Source organism: Phoca vitulina, unplaced genomic scaffold (assembly GCF_004348235.1).
Source record: "Phoca vitulina isolate PV1807 unplaced genomic scaffold, GSC_HSeal_1.0 scaffold19, whole genome shotgun sequence".
Classification (NCBI taxonomy): Eukaryota; Metazoa; Chordata; class Mammalia; order Carnivora; family Phocidae; genus Phoca; species Phoca vitulina.
In genome coordinates this window covers 31,635,896-31,651,311 of record NW_022589722.1, presented here as the reverse complement: position 1 = coordinate 31,651,311, position 15,416 = coordinate 31,635,896, and the positions used below count along the sequence as shown (strand labels likewise).

Below are 15,416 nucleotides of genomic sequence, written 5' to 3'. Positions count from 1 at the left end.
GATAGAGGGAACATAAGCAGGGGGAGCGGCAGAGGGAGAGAGAGAGGGAGAAGCAGGCTCCCCACCGAGCAGGGAGCCTGACGCGGGACTCGATCCTGGGACTCCAGGATCATGACCTGAGCCGAAGGCAGCCGCTCAACAGACTGAGCCACCCAGGCGCCCCATATGCACATTTTTTTTTAATTTTTTGGAGAGCAAGCAGGTGCATGTGAGCAGGGGGAGAGGGAGAATCCCAGGCAGACTCCCCGCTGAGCACGGAGCCCAGCCGACCACAGGCTCGGTCCCACAACCCTGAGATCATGACCTGAGCCGAAATCAAGAGTCGGACGCCCAACTGACCGAGCACCCAGGTGCCCCCACCTTTGTAACAACTGAAAGAACAAGAATAAAACGAACAATGTGTAGCTACCACCCAGACCAAGAGACAGAACTTCACCCTAAAGTCCCTGTGTTCCCCTTGTGGGGGGACCCCCGTTTCCAGTGTACCATTCCCTTGTTTATCCACGTGAGGGGGTCAGAACAGCTCACCCTGAAATCGGCCACTTTGGCATAAGGATTGTTTTGAGCTGCAGACTGTCAAGGAGCAGCAAATGCAGGAGGCGCCCTCTGCCCCCCACCCCGTCTGCTGGAAAGGACGTGAACTTCCCCTTGAGAAGCCATGTCTTCCTCTCTCACGCCAAGAGCTGAACCGCCTCTACCACTGGGACGGTCGGCGCCAAGATGGGTCTGCACAACCCTTAACCTTCCCTCACTTCCCCACATGAAATCACCCAATAAAGTCCTGTTACCTTAGAAGCCCAAACCCCTTTTCCTTCGTCTTGTCACGTCTTGACAAATTTGCCCTTTTGTTAAAATGGTGCATAAGCCCCACGGTCTAACTGCTTCTTTGGGTCTTCCGATCTTTCTCTATAAATGTCTCCATGTACAAAAAATAAGCTATCAGCATCAAATAATTGTTTGCCTTTTCTCCTGTTCACCTGCCTGCTTACTCGGCGGGCCACAGTCCCCGAGCCCAAGCAGGCACAAGAAAGGTGCTTTCTTTCCCTACACGCAGTCCCCGCAACGTCTTATTCTGCAGGTTTTGCTCTTCACCTGAAAGGAGTCACACTGTGTGTCATTTCCTGGAACTTGCTTCTTAATTCTGCATGTCTGAGAAGACATTTCCATCATGAAGGTGAACTTTCCAGTCTAGGAACACTGCATACATTCCCACTTATAAGTCCTCACTCAGGTCTTTCGAATAGTTTTTTTTTTATTTAAGTATTTTATTTATTTGACAGAGAGAGAGACAGCGAGAGAGGGAACACAAGCAGGGGGAGTGGGAGAGGGAGAAGCAGGCTTCCCGCCGAGGAGGGAGCCCGATGCGGGGCTCGAGCCCAGGACTCTGGGATCACAACCCGAGCTGAAGGCAGACGCTTAATGACTGAGCCACCCAAGTGGTTTTATAATTTTCCCACAATCTCTGAATTGTTCAGCTATGTTCCTAAAAACTATATTTTGGGACTATTCTACAATTTTTTTGTTTTTACATAGAAATGTGATTTTTAAAATCTTTTTAGTGTATCATCTGGTATCCAGAAAACATGCCTCTTACTATGACAACTTACCCATATGGGGCGCCTGGGTGGCTCAGTTGGTGAAGGGTCTGCCTTCGGCTCAGGTCATGGTCCCGGGGTCCTGGGATCGAACCCCGTGTCGGGCTCCCTGCTCAGCGGGGGGGGGGCTGCTTCTCCCCCCCCCCCCCCCCCCCCCGTCCCCATTTTTGCTCTCTCCGTCAAATAAATAAAATCTTAAAAAAAACACCTTACCTCCAGATCTGGGGGTTTTCTACTGTACCATCATCTACAAGTAGGAATAGTTGAGTAGCTCCCTTTAGGACCTTACCCATTTCGTGTCCCCCCGTCTGTGCCAGCGAGCGCTGACTCCCAGTACAGAAGGGACGACAGTGTCTCTAAAGGAGCGGGGCCCAGGGTGCCCGCCCCCCACCTCTGCCGCCCGTGTGCTGGGAGCCCCGCACCCCCGGCACGATGCCAGCCCGTGATGGAGGAGGTGCCGGGACCCTGCAGGAGGGGGCTTCCCAGCTCCAGCGTGTGGGGGGGGCAGATTTCAGCAGCCGGCCAGGGGCTCGGTCTCCCCAAGTACCATAGGCCACCAAGGCGCCTCCTTTGGTTTCACGGACGCCCCAGGGGGAAGCCCAGAGCTTCAGCTGTCGGACTGCTGTGAACACACAAACTAAAATACACAGACCGCCAATAATACCGAATCTACCGAAACACAGTCCCCAAGTAGTTCTTACAATAGCAGTTAGACTTATTTGTGCTACTTTACTGACACATTAAATAATAATACAGGCAAACTGGGAGCCCCCTCAGCAAGAGTGGGCAGGGAGGGGCCCGTGCCGCCCACGCCCTGAGCCCCGACCCGCCTCACCCGTGTCCATCCCCAGAGCAGGCGTCCCCGCGGGGCCAGGAGCTCGCGCGCTGTCCTCTGGGCCTGTGCTGCAGACGGGCTTGTCACCAGGAGAGTCGGGGCGGGGGGTGCAGCAGTCCCGGGAGTGTTCACCGGGTGCCCGGTCCCCCAGGGACCACTGGCCTGTCACAGCGACGTCCCAGCCCCTAGGACAGTGCCTGCAATGGATGGGTGGATGGACGGATGGATGGATAGATGAAAAGACCAACGGAGGGATGGATGAGCAGGCGGGTGGATGCAGGACGCAAAGGCCACACCTCTGAGTGCAGGGCTGGCCCACCAGACCTGGTTTCTGTTCAGCTCCAGCTCACTTTGTGGGACCTGGGTGGGGCTCCCGTGGGCTTGGGGTGCAGGAGGCTGGGTGCCCTTAGCTGTGCCCAGCTCAGCTCCACACAGGACTGGTGGTTTCAGATGTCAGCGGGTTCCTGCATCCCTGTCCCCACTGTCAGTGTCTGGACCGGCTGAGCCACGGGTGCCACCAGGGACCCCTCTGCCCAGACCCCAGGGGGAGGGCTGCAGGTAGTACCTGGCCCAGAGATGCCCACCACTCCCAGGGAAGTCATGCCCAGGTGGGGCCAGGACCTGCACCCCAACCCCGAGAACCCTTTTCCAGGCTCCTCCATATCCTGGCAGAGTGACGGTCCCACTGCCTGGCCACCCAGCGCCAGGCCCTGGATGACCCAACCTGGCCCTCCAGTCTTCGGGAACCGGGGCCCCTGCCTCCCCTCGATGTCCATGCCCCCCACCCCCCTCATGGCCCTGCCCCACAGCCCGCCTCCCCGGCACCCACCTCACCCCTCACCCAGACAGCTTTGGAGCCCAAAGCCCCGCTACCCTCCAGCCCTGGCGGCCGCGGGGGTCCTGGGCCACCCAAGGGGTGTCCGCCTGCCCCACTCAGCTGCTTGCGATGCACAGGGGCCCCGCACTGGAGGCCGAGCGCCCCCACCCTCCCTGAGCACAAAGCATTTCAGGTTTATTTAAATAAAAATTATAATTTATACAAGACTTCTTTAAACAAACAAAGTTTTCTTAAAAAAATGTTACGGGGGTTTTTCATCGGTTCTTCATACAGTACAATCCTTTTGTTGAACAAAAGTGACAGCAGTAACGATTATTTACAGATCCAAAATAGACTCAAGCTTCGGACATAAAAAATGTGACATTCATTCTAGTTCAGTGATTAGTCATAGAAATTAAATATCTGCCCAGATTTACACAATTTGATAGAAACTCCGGGCTCTCTCTGCCGGGCCGCCGGGAGCCCGTGTGGGCCGCGCTCTCCCCAAGGGCCCGGCCACTGGCGCACGACGCCCCAGGGCCCCCGCGGCCGCGCCCCGCATGTGGTCAGTTTTCATCTCCCTTTCTCCTCAGAAGGGACTCGAACCAAACCACCCGCTCTGCTGAGGAGGGCGAGCCCCACCACACTGACCCCTTGGCGGTCCCGGGGAGGCGTCTGAGTGGCACCCACAGGCGTCACCCTGAAGCCTGTCCCCGGGGGCCGCTCGGGGCCCACCCCGCCTCGCCTCAGGCACCGAGGGAGGGTCCCCGGGGGTGCCTGAGGCCTCCACAGGGCCAGTCCGCCTGCGCCCACGGTGGGAGCCGAAGCCGAGACTTAGAGTGGGCTCTGCCTTCAGTTTGACGGAAGGCCGGCCCGCGGGATCTCGCGAACACCAGCGCCAGCCGGACCGGGGCGGTGGGTGCCGCAGGGGCCCTCCGATCTCACCGACCGGGTGGAGTGTGTGCTTCATCAGGCTGGTCGGCGCAGCTCCCCAGGAGCGCGGCCCGGGCCCTGGCGTGTGGCCCCCATGGCCCCCCGTGAACAGGGACGTGAGCGATGCCACCAGACTCACCCAAACCAGCAAATTAGGATTGGAGCCAAGGTAAAAATTACATCTGAAAAATGATACAAAAATAAGAAAAACAGCTTGCTCTCTGTAAAAAATAGAATCTTCTGTTTCTTCAAAAAACAACAATCTCCGTGACGCCCAAAGGACTCAGGACAAGCCGAGGAACTGGACTGATGGAGTTGGAAGTGTGCTGACCAGGAGGGCGGTCGCGCTGACCGCCACAATCTCAGCCTGTCCTTCACAGAGGTCACAGGCCTGTCCCCAAGTGAACCCAGCCTGCAGACGGCAGCCTCCGGCCTCGGCCACAAGCGCGCTGGCGTCCTGGGTGGAGCCCAGACTGGTGCTGGGCGCAGGGAGGGGGGCGGCTCGCTCCCACCCCGGGGTGTGCTGGCACGGGGGTGGGCCTGCCAGGACCCTGTCAGACGTCAGGGGTGCGGACCGTCCGGCCCCAAGCCTCTGGGCTCCGCTCACGGTCACTCCCCGCAGCCGGTGACCTCCCGAGCACCCCCCCGCGCAGCAACCACGGGCAGACCGGCCGCAAACCTGGCCCACCGTGTGTCCGGGCCGCTCCCACCCCAGGCCGCAGGGCCCCCTCCCTCACCAACACAGGTGGCTTCCGCCGTGAGGCTGGCGCCAGCCATGCTGCGGTTGATTTCCATCTGAGAGCAACCCAAGCTCAGAGTGCCCCCCAAAGCCTTGGTAGCTGGTCTACGGGGCTTTCCCAAGAGCAGAGTGTGAAAAAGATGCGCTTCTACCTGCGCGCCACTCCACGGCCGCGGGGGCCGCCGACTCCGGGCCTCCTGGCGGCTCGGGAGGCCGAGACGGCCGCTGGCCTTCGTGGCGGGTGGGGCCCCGCGGCCGGTCAGCACGGAGCCTAAGCCAGATCAAGCCGCGCCCCTGCCCCGGGCCCCCCTCTGACGACTCGCAGCAGGCCTCGCTGGCGGAAGGAGCGAGACCACTGGCCGGTTCAGGGTGGTGGGCGAAGGCGCCTCTGAGTCGCTCATCACCGACATCCTTCACACCTGGGAAGAGGGACCACCGGTGCTCCTCGGCTACGGCTTCGGGGTGGAGGAGCTTCGGCCTCTGGGGCGGGCGGGTCCTGCGTGTCCTCCTTTCCGCTGGCCTCCGAGGATCCCCTGCCCTCCGTGTCCACGTGTCCGTGAGACACGCCTCACCCGTGAGATGGGCGGGCACCGCCTGAGGGCCCCAACCCCTGCGTGAAGGGGTCCGTGAATCGCGGGGTGAACACAATAAAAACCACAGATTGAGGGGAATTATTGCAAAATATCAGGAGGATGTCCAATTGTTTTTCCACTATCAAATTGTTTAAAAAAAACAACAAAAAAACCAAAACCAAAACAAAACCCTTCCAGCATCGTCCCGGGAGAATCAACACTAGCTGTCGCTGCCAGATGCCGCGGCCGCCGTGATTTTCATGTACTGGCTGAAAATGGTCTCGAACGCCTCGTCTCTATGCACCATGGCCCCGAACACCAGCGGCTGGCGGGTGGAGATGCCGTGGGTGACCCCGCGCAGCCAGGCTGGCCTGAGGACTAGATGCCCCACACGCAGGCCTTGCCTGGCCCCAGGCCAGGTCCGAGCGGAGCCCCACAGGGTCGGTGCCCAAGGGCAGGCCCCTCCCCCCACGGAGGCCAGGCCCCCCGGCCCCACCCACCTCCCCACGGGCCTCAGCCCCGAACCTGACCCGGACGTGCAGTGGCAGGAGGCTCTGGTGGCCACAGCGAAGGAAAGAGGAAGAGAGGGGGCCCCTCGGGTCCCCAGCCGGTCGGTGGCTCCACGTGCCCCAGGGATTTACAGCCACACCCCCGGGCCACCCTGCCATCTCCCCAGCTTCCTGCCCAGCACTTACTTTCTGGGTTGATGGCGTTGACACCGCGATCCCCATGCCTGAGCCCGGGAGGACAGAGAGGACCTTGTACTGAGGGACGATAGCGCACGGTCAGCCTGGGCCCTCCCAGGATCAGGGCCAGGCCTGTCCCCAGGCCCCAGGGCATTCTGCCAGGGGCCCACGGAGCCCAGCCTTCCTGAGCACGACAGGACGGACTGACTTCCTGACCAAGAGACCAGACCTGCCCCTTCCCCATCCCACCCTCTCCCAGCAGGACCGAGTGAGACGGGGTCTCCCTGAGGGGCAGTGCGTGGGGGGGGGGCGCCTGCTGTCCTAACGGCTGCACATCTCTCTGTGGGGGGAGCTGGGCCCACCCCCGGCCCGGGCCAGCCTGTAGCCCAGACGCTCAGACCCTGGAGGCGGGGGGCAGGTGGGCCCGGCCACCCTTGCCCAAGTGTGTGTGCCAGGCCCTCCTTTGGGTACTGCACATGCCCTGCCCACTCCACGTGACCACACTCGAGGGACACTGGCTGAGGACACGCCCGCGGTGGGGGCAGCATCTCAGGGCCGAGGGGTGGATACACAGTGGTAAGGGGGCCCAGGCGCCCGGCCGGGCCCACCTTGCTGTGCTCCCCCCCTCCCCCTCTGTGGGAAGGCACCTGGCGCTGACCCGTGAGGACGTGGGGTGGCCCGTGGTACATGGACACGAACGGGAGCCAATGTCTACATGGGAGCCTTCTAGAAGGGGAGCCCTGACGTGGGTGCCCCAATGTCTCCGAATAGCATCACTCCCTCACTGTGAACATATCTGACATCCAACTGAAGCCCATCAGCTTCGTGGCCCTGTGGCCTCTCTCCTCCGGAATCCTAAAGGGGTAACAGAGAACGGGGGGGCCCATACTGACCTTCTGGATGTCTGTGATGTCCACCAGCTTGATGACCTTGTTTCTCTTGGAAGAACCGGATTTGGAGCTTTCGAAGCACAAGTAACTACGAGGGGAGAAAGGACAGAGGCATGATCCAGACACGGCACAGGGACGGACGCCCGCCCGGGCTGCGGCCACCACGGTCCCCCGTGGGGCGGGCGGCGACCCCGAGCAGAGAGCCCCTCCCACCTGTCACCACGCACTGGCTTTTTACAAAGGATTTCACTCTGAGAGAGAGTTTTATCGCTTCTAGAGCTGACTCCACGGTCTACACCGCATCTGACTCGTGTTCGCAGCGTCACGCATCCTGGGGCGTCCAGCGAGAGCCGGGACCGTCCCTGAGGCCCGTCCCTTCGGCAGGAGCGGCACGGAGGCACTCACTTCTCCGTCACGTACAGAACGCCGTTGCGGATGTAGTCGGTGGGCATCTTGCGGTCGCGGTTGATCAGGCAGCAGCGCCAGCCATTCTCACACACTAGTGGGGACAGAGGCGACCCATCAGCCCGGCTCCTCAGGGACGCACCAACACGCTCCCCGTCCCCCGATAAAGCCCGGGGGAGGGAGACAGGCGCCCTCCGCCTTCCTGGAGAGCTGGGGTTTGCTCCGGCGCGTGAGTCGGCGGGGACTTTCGTCCCCTCGAAGGAGAAGCACACGGCTCAGGTTGTGCAAATGGATCGAACCGCGGCCATGACGGGGACGCATTTGCATGCCCTCGGGCAGCAGGATGGGGGGCGGGACAAGGTCCCAGCTTAGCTCTCTGCGGCTTCCTTCTGCGGCCTGCCAGGCGGTTCGAAGAGCCCAGCTCCCTGGGCGCCCAGCTGCCGTCCACCAGGTCACGGCTGGGGTGCGCGGGGGCCGCACCTGCTCGTGCGAGGCCCCAGCTGGGGAGCAGCTCTGAGCCGCGCTCTGCGGGACCCTCTGAATTCCTGCAGCTCAACCACCCCTGCAGAAGGATGGGCCCCCCCGAGCGGCCCAGGAGCACCCGGCTCCTCCCGCCTGCCTGCCCAGAGCCCTCCCGGGCCCCTAGGGCCGGCCCCTGCCGCCGGGCCCAGCACGGGGGCGAGCTCCCCACCCGGCCAGGGCGGGCCACGGACTCCGCGCACACGTACCCGGCAGCGGTCGCTCGTTTTCCGTCAAGTTAAAGATCTCGTGGAAGTTGCCTTTCTTGGTACCGTGGAAGCGGCCAGTGTCTTCGTCCTTGCTGAGGCTGGCGGGCGCGCTGGACACGTAGCTCCGGGAGGAGGCCGTCTGTAGCTGCCAAGAGCACGCGTGTCGCCGTCAGCCACGCCAGCTGGGGGTGGGGGCACAGGGACGCACGCAGCCCCCCACCCCGCCCTCGCCCAACTGTACACATAGACGAGCGACAGGCACGGATGCCCAGATGCGGGGTGCGGACCCCTACGAGCCCCTGCCGGGGGCCGCTCCTCACCCCGCGAGCCCCCCTTCCTCCGGGGCAGGGAAGCCCCACAGCAGAGGGGAGGCCCCTCTGCCCCCAGCAGCGTCCCCACTCCAAAAGGCCGTGCTGGAGCCTGCAGCCCGGCACACGCAGCCCAGACCCCGGGCCGCCAGGCGCTCGGCACAGAGGCCATTCCTGGCATTTCCGAAATCGGAACTGGCCGGCGGATGGGCCGTGGAAAGCGACATTGGAAGGTCAGGGTCACAACACAGCAACGCACAGCATCAGGTGCCCGTGGAGGAGGGGCTTCCACACAGACCTCCTACCTTGTCGTGGCCTGACACCTGACCAGAGAGGAGACGACAGACACACGCGTGACCAAGACGTGGCGTGAGCTCACACACACACAGTGGCTGAGCCGAGCTGCAAGCACACACCCCTTGGCGGGGTCTCCCTCGCCCCCCGCCCACCGGGAAGCCCACGGCCTCGCTCCCCTTCACTGTCTCTCCGGAGACTGGCCAGCGCTAAGTGGCCTTAAGGCCCCGGAAGGCCCTGTCCCAGCCACCCCTCCCACGCCCTCAGGGAGCCTGGCTGCCCACCTCTGCGCCTCCTCCCTCGGGCCCACCTCCACCTGCGTGACCGGAGCCCGCCTGCTGGCTCACGAAGACCCTGCTGATGAGTGTGGGCTTCCAATAAGCTTTGTTGTCCCGGAACCTGGGGAGCCTGACCCACACCTGACCCAGAACTTCCCTCCCATCACCGGGTCACTGGACACCCTCTCCCCAGACAACACTCACACAACACAGCAATCTAACGTCACCTCCTTCAGGAAGCCTTCCTAGACCTCCCCAAGAGCCCTACGGGACCCAGAACCTCCCGCGCTCATCTGAGACCCTGAGGAGAACACCTAGGCCAGCTTGTCCTCTGTGTCCGGGTTTGGGACCCAAGGCCCGGTACCCACCCACAAAGGCCTTCCACCATGAATAAAATACAGGCGCAGTACCAGCCTGTGGGCACGAGGTAGGCCCGAGCCTCAGAGCCGGGGAACAGAGGGCCGGACGGTAGCTCCCAGGGCTCCCTCCTCAAGGCCCCCAAAGCTCTGGGCGGTCATGGCCAGCACCCCGCGCCCTGCCTGCCCTTGGCCTGGGCGCCAGCATGGCTCGGGCAAGTCCGTGGGAGGGTCTGAGGGGCCTTGAGGCGGGAGGGGGCCTCCAGCCCGGCTTGTAAGCACTGCACGGCCTTCCCCAGTGGCCACCTGCGCCCGGGGCTGCTGGGCCCTCCCAAACAGCAGTGCCAGAAGCGGGGAAATCCTCGCCGCACTGTGTGTTTCAAGGGCCCCACAAAATCGGAAAGACACCAGCTTCCCCGCGCACTGGGAGGGGCACGCGCGGGCCGGGGGGCCGCTGCCCCAGCCTGAGGCCAGCCTACCCGGCGTGACACGGCGGCGGCGCTAGAGCGCTCTTTGAGCTGCGGGTCCGTGGGCAGGCTCCTCCAGATGATGTAGGGAGTGTCGTACTTGGCTCGCAGTCTCGGGCAGCGTTTGAAGATAAAGTCAATGAGGAAAAACTTGATCCCGGCGTAAAGTCCTGGGGACAAGAGCAACAGTCCTGTCCTGGCCAGGGCACACGGCCAGCCTCTCCAAACCCGGATGTGGCCAGCGCAGGGCAGGGGAAGCAAGAGGGCGAGGCGACCCAGCCAATGGGGGGGTCCACTTACGTGTCTCACCACCCAGGACCCTCAGGTGGCTCCTGTTGATCACACCACCTCGCAAACAAGCCCACCACTAACCACCCCCCAAGGGTGACATGAAGGAAAGCGTGAGAGACCCACCCCCAGCCTGCTGCCCTCTGACCTGATGGGCCGGCAGCCGTCACAGCCGGGGGTCCCCCTCCAACCCTGGGTCAGAGAGCTCGTGTGCCGGCCCCGGCCCCCTGGAGGATGAGGGCATTTCCCTTTGGTTGGTGTCAGTCCTTTCCCCCAAGGCCACACTGTCTGCCAGCCCGCTTGTCCTGGCAAGGCATGCAGGGGGAGGGCCAACGAGAGACCGAGGCCCCAGCTGCGTGCCGGGGCTGGTGGGCAGGTGGGGATGGCCCCCACACTGTGCGACCCACAAGCACAAGGTCCCAGCTCAGATTAGCCCTCCACCCTCGCCCCCACCCGTGCAGTCCCCTGTGCCCGCTCCAGGCTGGGGACACCGAGGCCCCACAGTGGGTCATTGCTCGGGGTCTGGCCTGGGGAGGAAGGTGCAGCTTCCTGGGTTAGACGGCCGAGTGGGTTGGGGCAGCCACAGGACCATGGCCTTGGCCTCAGGGCAGCCTCCACACCTGCTCACACCTTCTCCCTACCCTGCAGAAGCCCCAGACGGGTTCAGTACAGCGCTTCCACGAACCCATGGGGGAGTTCAAGTCATCCTGCCACCCCATGGTTTGAAATACAGGCAAAGCCACGTCCCGCACATTCAGACCTGTGGCCAGTGGCTCCCTGAATTCTGCATGCTCCCCACCCCAGAATTAGCTCTGAACACCCCGTCTCCAGTCTGCCCCTCCCACTCCCTGGTGGCCCGGATGGCAACATCACCTACCAGCCCTTCGGGGCAAACCCTGAGCCCTCCGACCGTCTGGTCCATCCACGACTGTGGGGGGTCGGGCTCCAACCACAACCCAGGGCCCCACCAGGGCCCCACCAGGGCCCCACAACCCCATCCACCGGCCTGCCTCACGCCCCTCACTGCCCTGCCCACTCCACCCCGACCAAGGGCTGTTCCTGACCTGCCCAAAGCAGACTCCGCAAACCTCACCCTCTGCTTGGACCTCACCCCGCAGAATCGAGGCCACCGCCCCCCATGACATCTCCACCCCTACGTCACTCCTCCCGCGACCTGACCCCTCACGACCCGAGCTGGCTGACCGCCGTCCATACCCGACGCCTACCAGCCCCTCTGCTCGGTGGGAAAGCGGGGAGTCTCTTGGAAGCAGAGGATGAGCTTGTTGTAAGCGTGCGCTAAGCTGGCCTCCAGACGCCTGTGCATCTGCGGATGCTCGGGTGGGAAGCAGGCCGGGACCCCCGCCTCAGCCCCTCACCTGTGCGGCAGCCCTGACCCGGGGCGAGGCGCCTCCTTACCCACGGCCAGTCCCACCAGGCGGTAGGGGAAGAAGCAGGAGGCGAGGAAGGCGGCCCACAGCGCGACGTACAGCTTCTGCGTGATCTCAGGCTGGACCCACATGAACAGGCTGGAAGGGAGAGGGGGGCTCAGCTGGGGATGGGGCCGCACCCCTGACTCCGCGGGCTGGGGGGCCGAGGACTTACTTCTTGATCTTCTCCAGGATGTCAGCCATCTTGCCGAAGAGGTTCTGTGTGGAGAAGCTGTGGTCACCGCAGGCCCCGGGGCCACGGCCCACACGGCGACGACGTCAGGGGGCCAGAGGTGCCGCCCCCGTGAGGCCACAGCCGGGGTCGGGGGGGCACAGAGCCCCGCCGTCCCGTCTAGCCACTCACAGGCTGAGGGCGGGGTGGTGGGGCCCCACGAAGCCCAGGGAACCGCACGGACGCTGGACCCGGGCCGTGTCCCTCCCAGCAGCTGGCTCGCCCCGGCTCGGCGGGTCTCCCCACCCTCCAGGGTGCCGGCCGTCAGCCTAGACCCTCCCGCCAATCAGGCTGTCCTGGGTGCTGCCAAGGGATCGACGGGCAGGCTGATGGCCGGTCAGCTGACGAGAGACAAGCCAGGCCTGGGGTTTGGGGGGCAGGGCTGGCACAGAGACGTCCCTGGGCCGGAGCCCAAGAGCAGCACCTGGGCTTTCTGGGCGACATCCAGCACGAGTTGGAACTTCTCAGACACAGTCAAGTCTTCCTTTGGAGGCTCCTGCAACCACAGGGGAGAGAGAATTGCCACCACAGTTTAGCAGCCCAGAGGCCTTGCAGCCCCAGGAGCAGGTCGCTCTGCTGCCCCCCCCCCCCACAGCAGGGGCCGGTTGTCCCAGAGGACGCCCCCCTGGTGCCCGAGAGGGTGGGCGGGCAGTGGCAGCCCCCAAGCCAGCGGGGAGTCGCGCTTCGACGGCTCATCTGCAAAGGTGCGTCCGAGACCACGTAGCCCTCCACCCCTCACTTTGCATGGAGGGAAACTGAGGCAAAAGGGGGCCATGACCTCCTCCTGTTTGTCTGAATTCATTCAACAAGAAGCTCCCGAGGGCCTCCTAGATGCTGGGGCCCAGCAGATCGCAGCTTGCTGATCCCTGCGCTACTCATCCTCTGGTCCGGGAGGCCCCGGGTGCCCCCCCGCAGCATACCATCCCCACTGGGAGGAGTGAGGACAGGCCGGGGCACGGCAACCTGCTTCCCTTGCAGCCAAGCCGGGGCCAGCAAGGGGCACTGGGGGTGTCGGCTGGCAGGGGGTCAGAGTGTGGCCGCCCAGGGCTCTGTGCTGGGGGGCGACTGGCCTTCTGCTCCCTGACTCCATTTGCCAGGCAGGGCTCCCCCAGGCATCCACCCAGCTGCATCTGGACGCTCGGGGAAGCTGACTGGTGGACACAGAGACCTTCGCCCTCCCAGGACTTACCACTGGTTCAGAGACTTCAGGCACGATGCTCCACTGTATCCTCCAGCCCCTGCAAGGAGACCGTCACACGCCTTTCACAGAGGGACGACATCGAATCCCCAGCCCTGTGCCCCCGACGGGAAGGAGCGTGGGACAGAAGGGGCTTCAGAACCCCTCTGCAGCCAAGACCTCCAGGGCTGCTCCCTGGCTCTTGAGGATGGACAGTTCAAGGTCACCCTCACGGGCCCCTCCCCTGGGGGCCCAGAGGTGGAACAGATAGGTCCTTCAAAAGAACTCAGTGAAATAGTAATAGCAAGTACTCTGGCTAGAATCACACCTGGTCTGGGCACAGATGACCCCTTCCTGGGTATGTAAAGATATTCTTCCCTACAAAAATCATTTTCAAATGAACCAACTTAAGCAGGCAGAGAGATGCACCCAGGAAAACTGTCTGTGAAAGTGTGAACTGTGGAACAGCTGAGGACAAATCGGACTGCAGGAGGGGCGCCTGGGTGGCTCAGTCAGTTAAGTGTCTCTCTTCAGTTCAGGTCATGATCTCAGGGTCCTGGGATCCAGCCCCATGTCGGGCTCCCTGCTCAGTGGGAGTCTGCTTCTTCCTCTGCCTCTGCCCCTTCCCCCGCTTATGCTCATTCTCTAATAAGTAAATAAATAAAATCTTTAAAAAAAAAAAAAAACGGACTGCAGGGGCCCTCCTCAGGCCTGCCGTGGGGCCGAGGTTCGCTGCTCGTGCAGCCGCGGGCGCAGACCGACCAGGCAGCTGGGGACGAGGGCTTCTCCACAGAGGCCCCCGGAGGGTGCTCACAGAGCACGGAGAGGATGCTGCTTGGGCTTGGTGATTGCCAGGACCCTTCCTCTGAACCCCAGGGCCTCCCAGGGCACAAAGACTCTGCAGGCCCAGCAAGCGGGGGATGTCATCGGCAAATAGGAGCAGCTGGGGTGACCCCCTGCAGGTGCACGTGGGCCTCTGAGACAAAGAGCCGCTGGGGAGTCTGATGACCACCTACTGCTGGCTCCCGCGGACCAGTGGGGGTGGGCATCCTCCTGGGGGCTCGGGAGCCTAGCCTATCAGAGGACCGCTCCCCAAACCCCCGTGTGAGAGGCAGCCCCGGCTCAGGCGTGCCACGGCTGTGTGTGTCGTGGGGAGACGGCCCTGCCGCGTAAGCAGCTCACCTACCTGGCTATGAGGTAATTGAGGGATAACCTCAAAATTGCTAGAAACAAGAACATGGGGATGGCCCAGCCATGCCACACAGCATTCATGTACACCTGCGGGTTTGGAGAGAAAGCCAGGGGGAGAGAGACAGTCAGGCAGCCTGACAGGCCACATCCCGCCCCCTTCCCCTCTCCCCCTTGCCCCCCGCCCCACCAGGCAGGCCAGCCATGCTGGGAGGTGGGGAGCACAGGCCCCCAACGTCTTCCCAAAGGAGGGAACGCATGACAGAGAAGCCCTGGGAGGAGCTGCTTTGAGGGTGTAGGGAGGGGGGCGCCCCAGGGAGGCAGCCACTGGATGTGGCCTGGGACAGGCAGAGGAGAGCAGAGGCCCCTGCCAGCCCCGGGGGTCGCTCCCCCGTGCTGGAGCCCGCAGCACCACCAGGACTCAGCACAGCCGAGCGAGGTGACCGACCGCCGGCCGAGAACCCCCTACGTGCTGTGTGCCAGGCCCAGTGCGGCTCGGGCCCCTTCACTCTGGGCCCATCAGCCTGGCACAGAGCAGACGCTCAGAAAGGGGCAGAGAAGGGAATGCAGTGGGGTTCAGGCAGAGGCCTGGAAGGTGGGTCGAATGGTGGGCACATCCCTTGGCGATGATAGGCAGGACCCAGGTACCCAAGGCCTCAGGGAGCAGAGGGTTCCTGAAGGGTGAAGGCAGGGCCTCCAGGGTGAAGGCAGGGCCTTGGGGTGAAGGTGGGGCCTCAGGGTGAGGGCGGGGCCCCGGGGTGAAGGCGGGGCTGGGGCCTGGCCACTGAGTCCTGCTCTCTCTATGTGTATGCAAAATGCCCGTCTCCTCCCCAGGGCTGGAGCCAGGCTGTGGGCTCTAGGGTGGTCTCAGAACCTCCAGAATGCAGAGATGGGGACTTTGGGAGCTGCGGCCGCCCCTCTCTGGCCTCGGGGCCTAGCAGGCAGGTGGGCAACCTGTGTCCTCCTTCCAGTGATGAGAGGGTCTCCTTGTGCGGGGCTGGGGACGGCGGCCAGGGGACCATTCAGGCCGAGCAGCCCTGTCCGTCTTCCCCAAAGCACACCCTGATGCCAGGCACTGCTCTCCCACCCTTCCCCAGGACTGCTGGCTCGCAGAGGCTCAGCTCGGCCCCCAGGCCACAGGGCGTTTGCCAGGAGCCTCCCCCAGGCACCCAGTGGGAGGAGCGCGGGGCCCCCCTGGGCA

The 15,416-nt window shown here is 63.3% G+C and overlaps 1 protein-coding gene across 2 annotated transcripts in view; it reads right to left on the bottom strand.

The window, feature by feature from the left end:
• Positions 1 to 3,480: 3,480 nt before the first annotated feature.
• The window catches only part of GRAMD4 (GRAM domain containing 4), a 77,412-nt gene continuing 65,476 nt past the window's right edge, over positions 3,481 to 15,416 (bottom strand). For both annotated transcript variants that reach the window (XM_032416468.1, XM_032416469.1), the window contains exons 9-19: positions 14,214 to 14,305; positions 13,040 to 13,088; positions 12,275 to 12,346; positions 11,794 to 11,837; positions 11,608 to 11,717; positions 9,916 to 10,073; positions 8,201 to 8,345; positions 7,473 to 7,566; positions 7,071 to 7,155; positions 6,187 to 6,255; positions 3,481 to 5,816 (exon numbers count right to left, since the gene is read on the bottom strand). In XM_032416468.1, the coding sequence (XP_032272359.1) occupies positions 5,712 to 5,816; positions 6,187 to 6,255; positions 7,071 to 7,155; positions 7,473 to 7,566; positions 8,201 to 8,345; positions 9,916 to 10,073; positions 11,608 to 11,717; positions 11,794 to 11,837; positions 12,275 to 12,346; positions 13,040 to 13,088; positions 14,214 to 14,305 (1,023 nt within the window). In that variant the 3' untranslated portion in view covers positions 3,481 to 5,711. The remainder of the gene's footprint in view (positions 5,817 to 6,186; positions 6,256 to 7,070; positions 7,156 to 7,472; positions 7,567 to 8,200; positions 8,346 to 9,915; positions 10,074 to 11,607; positions 11,718 to 11,793; positions 11,838 to 12,274; positions 12,347 to 13,039; positions 13,089 to 14,213; positions 14,306 to 15,416) is intronic.